Here is a 13,528-nt window from a genome sequence, read left to right on the forward strand (position 1 = left end):
ATACCATTGTACCTATTACATTTGACAAACTATTGTCACGTAGTAGTGACGGTGAGGAAAGCAACAAAACTGGGAATGAAGAAACTAGCCTTTTGAGGGGCAAACTTTTGTGGGTCAAGCGCGTCAGCCTTTATACACGAGTCGTTGAAGTTTCCAGAGTAATCGGTGGTGCCCGCGTTTCTTCCCGAAATTTCTACACAATTCGCGTCACACATGAAATCAGATTAAACAAGCTTCGGTGACAGCAGAACCATCGATAACATTTGAGAAACTTCCGATACATGCGGGTGCGTCCCGCGCTGAGCGATAACATTCGTTGGACGATCAAAAGCGCTCCCCCGTAAAAGATAAACAAGTCCATGTGTCACTATTTACTAGTTAGTACCGCTGCAGTAGGTAAGAGTAGAGTTAATACAAAAAATTTCGCCATATGCATACCGATTGCTTAGCTTTCAGTTCTGCAAAATGTTTACAAATCACCTGTTGGAGAAAGCAAACTTCTTGACCGTGAGCTGAAATATTCGAAGCGGTGGTCAATACTACCACGAGAAATCGAAACGTATAATCAGCAACTTAAAAAAAATCAACTAATAAATTCTTCGCGTGAGATAAGTTTTCGGGATGACAACAGTTTTGAGAAAGTATGGAAAGAAGTACATGAACATTCAAGATAGTCTCAGCATAAAAAAAACGTCTCCATCAAGTATTGCGAATGACAGTGTATTTTCATACTGAATTTACTCTCGATTCAACATGCTAACACATTTTCCCTCGTTTCCGCATCCTCCCGCCTCACACCCTCTCCCCTTTAGAAGAACCCCACCTATATATACTGTGGCGAGGAAAGCATACGTCGCCTTGAAAAAGACAAGTCAACTTGTCGAAACGTTGGCTCCTGCATTCACCTTGTTGACGTTTTGCTCATCGTCTTGAATTTCCATCTACCGCATTCCCCGTCTTTTATGCTGAATTTGGTGGCACTTATATCCCAACTGGTGGCATACTGGAATTCCAAGTAGATAGGCGTCAGGAATTCACCGGCTGGAATTTGTAAATTGCAAGATTACCTGTATAGTAATATTTCTGAGGGTGATTAGTGAATTTTGGGTAATTTCTTTTGTATGTGTTGTTACTCCAAGGTATATAAAATGTGAGGTAGATAAAAGCTGTAACTAGTGTGACCATGAAGCACTAACTACAATGACCAATTTTTAATATGTGTTAGGTACATAAGTATGTGAACGCCGGGTTAGATAAGAGAAGTAACTAGTGTAACAACAAAGTAGTTACGATGGCGACCTTTTTCAGGGTCAATACCTGAATGAATGAGTGAAGGAATAAGAACGTTTTTTACACATGGAGACATTTTTTTTGGACTGATGGCTCCTCTCTTCTTGTTTTGTTTATATGCTTAAATAATCATAACTTAAAAATAACTCGCATTAGAAACCTGGCCCTAGGTATATCAAGCAAAGCCATATCTCCGTTTCAATGTATTTGCTAATGGGCTCTGCTGGTACTCTTAAACATATTCCAGTCTGGTTTCAGGAATACGTAAAACATGTGTGCGAATATTTAATGCTTGATATGGATATACGTTCAACAATAACTCATGAAATACAAGAGATCCTGAATAAAACAGACTTTTAAGTTTCTTTTTTAAGCTATAGTAACGAAAAATTTCTCATCAGTGTTCCAATTTCCTTGAAATTGCTGCAGCTTATGGACGTCTTGTAACTCAAAGACGTACCGCTTATGTTGCTCAATGGTTCCCGTATTTTGTATTCCTGCGCGGCGCGTAAGTGAAAGAATCTAATTGTCTGGTTGATCCTCAATATATATCAAAAAGGTTCACATACGAAATTTGGACAAACTCCGGCTAACTTACAAGTGTGTGGAAGATTGTTCAAATGAATAGGTGCAGTTTATGAAAGTTGTGTGACAGGTGTTGACTTGCAGTGTCTTCATGTAGTCCCGCTTTCAATATCTGAAATAGAGTGCGAACTTTGCGCCCATCCCATGAATGTACCCTTCTTCGTTATTTTTTTCCACCCTTCACTGTTATGTGCTCAAAAACAGGTACAGATATCTGTAAAACGGCTGCAGAAAAGAGCTAACGTTTTACAGGACCATAATTTCACCTGTTTATTCTTACATGACACATAGCGAACGCAGAATCTTGTGTTTTGTGATTTTACCCGGAGCTCCTTTCAGCAGTAAGCGGTAACAATATGTTGAATTTTTTTCACTTTGCGCTTAAACGTAAGCGGAACGAGATTCAGAAGGATTGGCCTTCCACTCAAAGTGCGCAGCGAAGCACGAAGAAAGACTGTAAACGCACGCCTTGGCGCGCGTGCAGGTTTGGAAGCAAGAAGGCTTCAGTACCAGGCCTCATCATGAACAACTACATGAGCGCATTCGCAACGACACCCCACGTGCCAAATGGTCTTAAAGGCGGCAAGCAGCCCAGGACATCCATGGTCGCCGTGTTCGCCAAGCGCATTGACCAGCGAGTCCTCCGCTTCCAGGCGGGGGCCGGAGGAGGACTTCCTGGAATGTGGGCTTTGGCTGAGGTAAGCGGCGTGCACAAAGATAACGAAAAGCAGACGTGGCAAACACAGCTGCCATTACCCATTTTCATATGTTGCCGTTTCGGTCAGATATGAAAGTGCAAACTTTTCGTAAATGTTTCAGACTTAGACTGGAAACACCTTTTGTGTAAATTAATAAAATATGGGCATCGGCGAATAATATGTTTCAAGTGGCAAGATACGTAATGTATAGTTTGGTGGTTGTCTATGAATGTCGTTTTCTTCAAATGGGCAGTACGCCAATGAAACGGGACACCATTTCTTCCAAAGCTAAGACTCACTACGTGAAAAAAATTCTTCAGCTGAAATCCCGAAGGAGATATTTGGTCCAATGCGGCTGTTTGGTACTTGCTTATGAAATCTAGCAGAACACCGGTTTTGTGATACTAATGATAGAAACGGACGAAAATGTTTTTACACTGCAGACACGACGAAGAATCGCACTATGAATACTTCAAACCACAAGCACCTTCGTCACAAAGCTGACAGTGGCTTCTCTGCTAAATACAAGTTCTGAAGCAACTGAATGATTGCTTTCCTGCCCCAGCTAGCAAACTCGCAACAAACTTTAAAGATTTTATTCGGGTACTTTGAGGCACTTTGGTTTGGAAATGTTAATTCCGTTCCACGTTCTGCATTTCGTTATATAGAGGTGCCGTTCGGTTTTTGTCGTGCTCGGCGCACTATCGCCAGTAACGGGAATCGATACGAAACTTTAGCTCTTGGGTGTCGTTCAAGAAGTGAAAGATAGCTCAGTCTGTGGTTGTATCTACCACGCGATGGAGTAGAGCCGTCAACAAAGTCAGCCAAAGGACATGTTGGACACCTTCTTACCGGAAGATTTGACGTTTTAGGACACACTTTTATCAGCAGGACAACATTAAAGTTACACGCTCGCAAAAAAGTAGAGTTGCGGGCTCACAAACTAACCTTTTTCCAGCAATGTATGTGCCATCTGCCAAATAAGGTTTCTTTTTGCACGAAACGGCGGGGGGGAGGAGGGGGGGCGTCCTTTGGAATGTGCAGTTTACGCACCCTCTATGTTGTCAGTAAAATGTCCACTAAAGAATGTTTCCCGGGAAATCAGGAATTCCATACAACGCAGTGCGTATGGTGCCCAGCATGAAAAGCGTGCCCGAACTCTTAACTGGCAGCTTAAATGGCGGCCTCTAGTAATGTTGTATTTCGCTTAGGGTGATGATCAACTTTTAGGCACAAACAATGGCGTCATCAAGGTAGACCAAAGAGGTCTGCCATTTCAAGCTGGTCAATACCATGGGCGCTATAACGTGAAATTGTTGCAAACTTTTCTATTCCAATTCTGCAATCAGTCATCCACGATTGGTCAAACACTATTTTCGACCATCCCCACTTCACCTGGCCCTCACGCGAAGTCATGAAAGCCGCGATAGCTTCCCATCTGATGACGTATGCACACTCATTATGCATGATTTCACTGAACAGCAGAAAAATAGTTATTTCTGATTCGACGTCTTTTAGCCATTAGCCCTCGGCCATGGGCTAATGGCTAATGGCCCGCATTATTGCCCATCGATGAAAAATACTTCCGCAGAAGAGCCGGTCCGACGCGTCGCCTATTTTTGGCGGGCTGGAGGTGTACGTTCTTCTTGATATTGTTTGGACGATGATAATTGACGCACAAAAGCAGAGTTGCATCGTCACAGCAGCCAACTTCTGTGGGCTGCTGCTAGCCACACATCCCGCAAAGGAAATTGCGCATACTGTCGCGATAGTTCTACCGCGCGTTCGGCGTCGTCGCACTCGTGCTCTTTCTACCCATCTTCACTGTTGAATGACATCAGCACCGTCGTGTACTTTGCGACATCACCGGCGTGGGATAACTGGGATGGATGATGTAAGGAATGAGCTGGGTTGCGTTTATCCGCATTGACGCCGTGCGCGCCCCTTACCCAGTGCAGAAAGATGAAGATGCAAAATGTGCGATGCTAATTTTGTCTGTCCAAGCTGAGGTCACCACAGCTCTTGCAAACAATATTGTTACGAGGCATGATGCGTTCATTCTGAATTTTCGGCGCGTAAGCACTGCATCGGACGGGGCAGCCAGACCGAAAAACTGTCATCCTCTTGCTTCTCTTCCACCGCTCCTTCCCTACTGCCTCAAACGTAGAAACGCGCCGTTACACTGCTCCTCGTGTAGACGAAGCCCACCTGGCGAGTCAGGAGACCTTGCGCTGAGTAGATAGCTTGAGCTTGGCGATATGCTTTACTTGAGTCCGGGCAGAACGTCGGCTGTTACAGGTGAGGCGCACTGTGCTATAGTTCACCTAGCGGAGACGGTCGAGTATCACAAAAGGGCCATCATACTGTGCCAAAAGCTTTGTGCTTTGCTGTGCGTATTGTGCTCCAGAACCACACCAAGTCGTCAACGGCATGAGTAACGGGGCTTTAGCGGCTGTCGTATCTGGCGTTTGATCTATCCTGCAAAGCTAGAGCACACAGACGAGCAAGCATACGAGCCTCTTCGGCATTACATAGTGTCTCAGCTATAGAACTGTCAGCAGTAGTCGGCAAAGGGAAGATGGTGTCTAGAGTACAACGGGGTGGGCGTGCATAGAGCAGAAAGAATGGGCTGTCGCAAGTCGGCTCGTCTCCCGCAGTGTTGAATGCGTACGTCATAAACGGTAAAATCTCATCCAAATTCTTATGATCTAACGGGACGGACATAGCAATAATGTTGGTAAGCGCTCGGTTGGCATGCTCTGTAAGGCCATTGGTTTGGGGTTGGTATGGCGTCGAAAGCCAGGAGGTAGAAGTACACAAGCTTAGTAGTTCTTCCACAACATCTGCGGTGAACTGGTGGCACGGTCGCTGATTATTATTCGAGGCGGCCCGTGCTGGAGCATGATGAAGTGAATCATGAAAAAGGAAAGCGCTGCAGCAGAGGCGGAGGTTATGCCTGCCGTCTCGCAGTAACGGGTATGATAGTCGACACACACGTCTATCCAGCGGTTAACCGCGGAGGATCATGGAAAAAAGCCCAGAAGACCGATGCCAACTTGCTAAAAAGGGGAGCTTGGAGGCAGCGCAGGCGGAAGTTGACCGGCGGGAGCTTTGTTCGGGCGTTTATGACACTGATGTGTCGTGCAGCTGGAAACGTATAGTTAGGTTGTCTAATGCATTTTCGGGCAATAAAAGCGTTCTTTAGCATGGTACAGAGTCCGCACTGACCCGACATGGCCTGAGGTGGTGCCATCGTGCATGATACGCAGCAAAGCTGAACGAAGGCTCTCCGAAACCACTAACAGTGGGATTGCACCAGTTGTAGTGTAGTTCCTCTGGTATAGTGAGTCATCGAAAAGAAAAATGGCGTGCTAGTGTAGCAGTTTGCGTCGCGGAAAAGCACGGCAGCAAACTGGGGTCCTTCGTCTGCTCAGCCTTGAATGCGTCGCTTTCGGGAACGGCAGATGCAAGGGAAGCGGGTAGTGGTCAATGTTGTCAGCGTCGTAGTCCATGGAACCAAGTGGCATCCTTGAAAGGCAGTCCGCTTGAGCATGGCGCAGGCCGCTCTTGTACGACAGAGTGAAATAATAGACTTGAAGGCTAAGAGCCCAGTGCGCTAGTGAAACAGATGGATCACGTAATTCCACAAGCCAAGAAAGTAAGTGACGTTCCATGACAACTGTGAAGTATCGGAGGTATAAATACGAACGAAATCTCTGAACTGCAAATATTACGGCAAGATATTCGTGTTCGCTCATGGTGTAATTAGCCTCTGGTTTGCTAAGCGAGCGGCTGGCGTAAAAAATAGCGTGTTTTCTGCCATCGACGCGATAGGCCAGTGCAGCACCAATGCTTACGCACCTAGCATCCGTATGAGTTTCAGTTGATATGGAAGGGTCAAAGTGTCGGAGAATAGGTTGTGACGTCAACAGAAACTTAAGCTGTCAAAAAGAGGCGTCACACTCGGCAGTCCAATCTAAGGGTACATGCTTTCATAGAAGATATATCAACTGATAAGCAACGTCAGCAAACTGACGAATAAAGCGGCGAAATTACGAAGACATTTCCAAGAAAGTGCGCTGCTCCTTCACAGACGGTGGTGCTTGAAACACTTCGATGCCTTCAGTCTTCTTTGGAATCAGGTCGGAAGCCCCGCTTATCCAGAAGATGAACCAATATTGATGCTTCTCGTTCAACCAAATGACACTTCTTTGAGTTCAGAATGATGCCATCGTTCTCGGTATAGCTGAAGAACAAATACTTCAAGGCGCTTATTGTATTTACTTAGTGTGCGACCAAAAATTGCAACGTCACCGAGGTAGCACATGCAAATCTCATAGTCTAGGCTCCACAGAAGTGTATCTACAAAACGTTAAAAGGTTGCAGGGGCGTTGCACAGCCCTAACGGCATTACACTGAACTTATTGAGTCCCTCTTGTGTCCCGAATACCGTTTTCTCTTTGTCAGCTGGGTCCATTGGTACCTGCCGATAGTCGGAGCGCAAGCCTACAGAGGAACAGTATGAGGCTGCATCACGCCATTCAGTAGCACCGTCAATGCACAAAAGTGGATAGACGTCCTTTTTAATGACCGAATTTAGGCGTCGATAATCCAGGCAAAATCTCCGTGTTGCGTCTTTCCTTTTAACGAGTATCGTTGTGACGAGTATTTTTGTACGCCGGGTCTATCGGTATCGGCCAATAGTCTGAGTGCAAGCCAACAGAGGAAATGTATGAGGCTTCATGGCGGCAGTCAGTAGCATCATCAATCCGCGAAAGTGGATAGACGTTCTTTTTAATGACCGAATTTAGGCGTCGATAATACAGGCAAAATCTCCATGTTCGGTCTTTCTTTTTAGCGAGTATCACTGGAGCAGCCCAAGAACTGCACGACTCCTGAGCTGTTCCCTTTTGAAGCATTGTGCGAACTTGTTCATTGATTGTCCTGCGTTCTGCTGGGGTGACATGCTTTAAACCTGATCGTATGCCCCGTACCTGTGTTGATCCTGTGACGTGTGCGAGACAGAGGAATAGAAGGCGCTTTGACATAGTGTAAATAGTCGAACACAGGCAGGTGTCTTGACAGAACATTGGCCAAGGCACGGCGCTCACTGATACTGAGTGAATTCTTGACCATGCGAATAACACACAAGTCCATAAATCCAAAGATTCCCACCTCACCTGGTCAACCTGCATCCGCCAGTGAAGCCACTGGCAAAAGCGCGTCATTACCATAGGCGGCGAGTTTAAAGCCGTCAGGAAGTTTAGCAGGCTCCATAGAGTAATTCACAATCCACAAACCAGTACGCCCATACTCCTCTAGCCGTAGGCAGTGCGGCATGACAATATTCTTTTTTGCACGAACTGACCGAATGGGCTCCACAGTGGCATCAGACATAGCGTGTGTTGTGCTGACACGAGCGACTGGAATGCAGAAAACTGACAAGGCTGGCACTATAGTATCTCCAGAGACAGAAAATGCACTTTCGTGGCAGAGGCTGCAGTCCTCCAGAAGACTGGGCGGAGTGTTGCCATGCACTCACAACTCCTTAGTTCGACAGTTAACTGTAGAATCACATTGCCTCAAAAACTCAATGCTTAAATGTACGCCATGCGTGCAGTGGCATATAATTACAAATTCGGTAGTAAAAAGTCGACCGCCTAAGCATACACCGACAGTACACACTAACAGGACGCAATGATACGCCACCCACTTCAAAGGGCATTCTTGCGAGATCCCACCTAAAGATCACTGTTACGTAGCACTCTGCTAAAGACAAGACTCATTACTGAAATCCGGTGGTGGCAGCGGTGAGCGCGGACGTGGCGATGGGGAACGGCGTGCCAGAGGTGCTGGTGGTGGTGTCAGACTCTGGTCAGAGGCCGGTGAAAAATTGCTGAAGCCTCGTTGATAGAAATCATTGCACGATGTCATGCGGGTAGGCAGCCGAGGTCTGAGGGGCCCACCATAGCGCCGAGGGTGCATGGCAGGCTGCTTTTACTGAGGTGACTGTCGGCGTCCGCGTAACCGTTCGATGTGGCCTGCCAAAATGCAGGCATATCATTAAGGGGAGGTAGAGGTCGATGCATGCACGTCTCTTTCAATTTGACAGGCATATCGGAATGCGCACAATAACCGACCTCCGCATCATAACCATTGGAAGGTCGTCGATATTTTCGGGTGGGACGAGAGCGGGGTTGATAGTCGGACCTCGCCGACAACGATGCCATTGCACGTAGGGTTTCCGCCTGGTTGTCGTCGCCAGCGGCGTTCACTGACCGCCAGGTAGGAGTGGGCCATGAGACTGCAGCATCGTACGACAGGCAGGTATTCGCGGAACGTGGTGGGGATGCAGGAACTCGCGCCAGAGTGGCTTTTCACGCACGATTTGGCGTATCGTTGAGGCCAGCTCTGACGACAAGCTTACGTGAACGCTTGTCACTGTAGTTATGTTGGCCAAACGACAGAACTTGGTCGTTATTCGTTGCATCTTCAAGGTTTCAAATATGCAGCAATGTCCAATGATACACTTCAACATGTTCCTATGGATGGGCAGCGCAACCCGGACGAAGGACGAGAGGAAGTACACAATACGAGCGCAGACTGAGCTCGTATTGTGTACTTCTTCTTGTCCTTCGTCCGGGTTGCGCTGCCCACTCATAGGAACATGTTCAATCACCAACTCGCCCAGCATGCCGTGTTAACACAGTTAAAGTAATCCTTACCAATGTGCAAATTATAAGCGTCCTGTGGAAGCTCCTTAAGTAGATGGCCAACTTTGTCTTCCGACATGCATGGGTTCACCTGCTTACACAACATAAGCTTCTCCTGAATACATGTGGTGCAAGTCTCATCAGCAACTTTAGCCCTTTGGGTGAGAGTCAGCTCAGCACGCTTTTTTGGCAATGGTGCCATCGAGACAGGGTTTGATTTCTTCAACGGAAGTGTTCTAGGTTGCCAGGGGGTCATCATGACTCTGGTACCAAAGGAGCGCGGTGTCAGCAAGCGAGAACACGACATTTATAAGTTGTGACTTCGAGTCCCATTTCTTGCTCTTGCTCACCCTTTCATAATGTGTCAGCGATGCATCGAGGCCTTCCCGAGTTCGTGCGTAGGAACGTGGCCCGCTATGCAGAAGGTAAGGGGGCCACGTTCCAGTTGTGGCCAGTTGTGGACGTCGAAGCACCAGTATTAGTGGTCATGGCAGGTGGCGATGGTGGACGGCCGTCAAGCCGACGACTGCTACGAAGACTTGGAGGGAAAGGTTTCGTGGTCGGACTAGGTAGCTAGTACTTTCACCAAAAATGTCACAAGGCGTGACGCGTTTATTCAGAAGGGCCTGCGCGAAAGCACTTGGTGGGGCAAGGCCACCAGACCGAAAAACAGTCCTCGTCTTCTTTCTCTTCCAGCGCTCCTTTCCTTCTGTTTCGTACGTACAAACCCTCCATTACAATATTCACAGCACAACTGCCCAACACCCAGGAACTCATTTTTCTCGCGTTTCTGAACTAAAGACGTCTGTATTCGGAGAAAAGCAATGTGGATAGTTTTATTTAAACAAAGTGCACCTCATGTTTGCCTCTAACAGGCTGCTTGATCAGGGCGGTAGATGCTGCTGCATGGCTCATTCAGTGCTAGCATGAGTTCAAACAAGTAGGCTTCCGTCCAGGTTGAATAGCAGCTCCCTTTCAGTAAATGACAATTATCTCTTCAGGCTGCAAAGGGCCCCTGTAGTACTTTCACATCAGGGCTCTGAAAACCAAGCAACAGTACACATATATCCTCAAAGAATTTCTTTATCGCGTCGCGAAAGCAATTTCGAAGCTGCGTGAAGCGTTCTCATTCAATGTCATTGTCGTTTCATTCCCTGGGCATATCAGTGGTGAAGGCATAGAACCACTTCGAACCAAGACAAATACAATCGTCCTCCTGAATACAACTTCAGATGCCGGCTTGTTGTGCTCTGTTTGGCGCCTCGTTTTCAATTACTCACGCATTCACGCATTACTCACGCATTGCAGGGGAAATAGGAGCGATGCTTTCCCTTCTTTGCATGTAGACGGCTTTGGTTAAAAATGTAGCGGCTGCAACTAGGTTTGCTCAAGCGAAGGAACAACTCGCTTGCCAAGAGGTTTTGCGCATGTTCGAACATCACATACCGGCGGTCGCAGCTACCGACTCTTCCACTTAAGCATTTCGTGTAGTACTATCGCTAGTTGAGACAACTTGCATGAGCACGTTTGCATTTGCATCGCGGACAGTGAACGCCGCTCAGCGGATATACTCGGACGGTGAGCGTGAGACGAGCCTCTGAGTTCGCAAAAACTTGCATGTGTATTTGTTGGGACGACTCTTCACAGCCTGAACGGATTGTCTGAAGCACACTAGTGAGCCTGCTGCGTTCTCGCAGCACCGGGCACAGTATTATCCGTATGGCAAGGTGGGAAGCACAGTTCATGTGTTATAACTTTCTAGTGCAGTCCCACCGAACCTTGAAAATAAGATTTATCTTCAATAATTAAGAAGGCTGAGCGGCAGTTTTAGGTGACTTCATGATTTTGCTAATGTAGTCACAACATAGGAATGACTTCAAACTTTGTGATTTATTTATTTGCACAAACTACAGCCCAATTGGGCTATCGCAGGAGTGGGTTTGTACATTCCATATAACAAAACATTATTCTGCACAAATTAGCATCCATACCATTGGAATCAGGATAACTTTAAAATAAAAGATATAGCGAGTAATAATAAACGCAGCATGAATCAAGTTATACAAAATTCCTCTAAAGGCAGTGACCTAGTTTCACACTGGTATTAGGTTCCATTTTTCGATTGTACGAGAAAATAAGCTATGCCTAAATATGTGTGTACGCGGCGCAAATAGTGTAAGGTCAAGCTTGTGGCTATTTCTTGCAGGTCTCAATTTATCAGGAGACAGATAGTTGTTCATTATTGATTAGCGTGGGGCGTTAACGAGATTATGCAATACTTTATGCCATTCACGATCACGCCGCTGGGACATAGGTTGTCGACCTAGTGCAACAAGGTGTGATGAGGGTGAGAAGTGCCACTCGTCACGGTGGTCTATGAATCGAATTGCTTTATTTTGAACTGATTTGAGGGTGTTAATGTCAGATATTTTATAAGGGTTCTAACCTAGAGAAGCTATTTACACAGCTGTCTCTTCGCAGGTGCTAAACTGCATCTACGATCACAATGTTTCTACCTGCGTCCGGTCGACGACTAGAACACTTCCCACACCTGCCGTGGCCTCAGACAAGGATCCGGACATTGAGGTTGGTGTTATTCTTTCGCGATACGCGCGCTCATTGGCGAGTTATTGTGATTTTCGTCGCACTATGGGCGCTGCAACATGAAGCTTTTCCAAACTTTTCTGTTCCAATTCTGCAATCAGCCCTGCGCGATTGTTAGAAAAACTTTTTTGAACCACCCACACTTGGCCTGTGGGTCACCCGACATCCCGAAGACCGCGATAGCTCCCAGTCTGATATGACGCATACAGACTGATTATGCGTAATTGAACCCAAGAAAAAAAAAGAAGTTATTTCTGACTGGATACCTTTTCGACATTAGCCCTCGGCTACTGGTTAAAAGCTTTCCGGCTGCACCCACTTACCTGCCTGTCATGCGGCATCACAAGACCACAAAAGCTCACCGCGTCGAAGTGACCTGCACGCGTTAAAGACGCATTATTATATGACTTTTTTCTGAAAAGCCACAGGCTGCCCCGTTTTGAAAGGAATCACGCACATTTACAAAATTTCACATAGAAAAGTTTATAGCACAGTTTTAACAAACTGAGCAAAATAGTTCTTACGCAATGCTTCTGAATTTATGCTGCTACCTTATACCCTAGAAGTGGCTTCCTTTCCCTTCCACAATCTTATGTTCCACAAAAAGTATGCTATTGCCCGACTTGGCCAAAACCCGTACAGACACATAAATTGAATCTGAGTATAAGTAAAGCTACTTGTACAAATACTGCGAATGGGCCGGTTGGAAGATGCTCTCACCACGAAATTACCCAATAAAATACATCACGCAAATATCATAACTATAGTAAATATGTGCCTTGCGCTTGATTTCTCTATTAAACTCAGGCTAGTTTTAGTTCATTTTGCCGTTTTACTACGAAACAATTTTCGTGTGCTCTTTGACCAGTTTCCCTGCAGGAACAAGCGTGTTGGTAGCTTAACTGGAATGAACATTTCTGCAAGCAGGTGCCGCCGTGTTAGAACTTTCGAGTCTAAAGGTCAGTACGTTGGGGTCTTTAGTAAAACTGCGTCTCTTTATTCCGCTACTAAATAATCCTTGGCCCTCTCTTCCGCGCTCTTGAAATTTACGGCCCCAGTCATGGCGGTCTAGTGTCGTAGGGGTGCGCTTCTGAGAAGTTTGGCGCCACCTTCTGACGTCGAGCTGCAACGACATAATTGATTTTTAGCATGCGCTCAAAGGTGACCAGTTCTTCGACCCTCACGGTGATAGACATGCTCCTGGCGCATCTGCTTCTTTTTGACGATTCCTAGAGGCGACAGGAACCACACTTGCTCGGTTTTCGGTGCCCGATGGGTGGCTGCGTTGCCATGCTAAAAACAGCCTTATGTAACAATGATTCCACGTGAACAAAAGCGGGAAACCGCTGGTGACTTCTCTAACCGACTGTGGCCCACGGTGAAGTTAATTTGCGGAGTAGGCGCTGGGTTGACGGATAGCGAGGATGGGAGGCGATTGTGAACGCGCAAATGTGTCCTGCTGTCGGCGGTCGGGCAGCAAGGAACGAGCAGATGCCAGGCGTTGTGTCAACGAAGAAAGCTGGTCCAAACGTAAGGACTGTGCACGTTCCCCTTGTGTTTGCTTGTTGTATGTGGGTGCCACGTGGTGAACACTGCACCACGATTTCGCCCAAGGATGATCGAAGATCTGACTGTTTG

At 46.6% G+C, this 13,528-nt stretch overlaps 1 protein-coding gene across 1 annotated transcript in view; it reads left to right on the forward strand.

The window, feature by feature from the left end:
• LOC135899101 (glutathione hydrolase 1 proenzyme-like) overlaps nucleotides 1-13,528 on the forward strand; it is an 89,250-nt gene that overhangs the window by 61,045 nt on the left and 14,677 nt on the right. Inside the window, exons 11-12 of the mRNA XM_065428379.2 lie at nucleotides 2,360-2,573; nucleotides 11,768-11,872. Of these exons, the coding sequence (XP_065284451.1) occupies nucleotides 2,360-2,573; nucleotides 11,768-11,872 (319 nt within the window). The remainder of the gene's footprint in view (nucleotides 1-2,359; nucleotides 2,574-11,767; nucleotides 11,873-13,528) is intronic.

The sequence above is a fragment of the Dermacentor albipictus genome, chromosome 7 (genome assembly GCF_038994185.2).
Source record: "Dermacentor albipictus isolate Rhodes 1998 colony chromosome 7, USDA_Dalb.pri_finalv2, whole genome shotgun sequence".
Lineage (NCBI taxonomy): Eukaryota > Metazoa > Arthropoda > Arachnida > Ixodida > Ixodidae > Dermacentor > Dermacentor albipictus.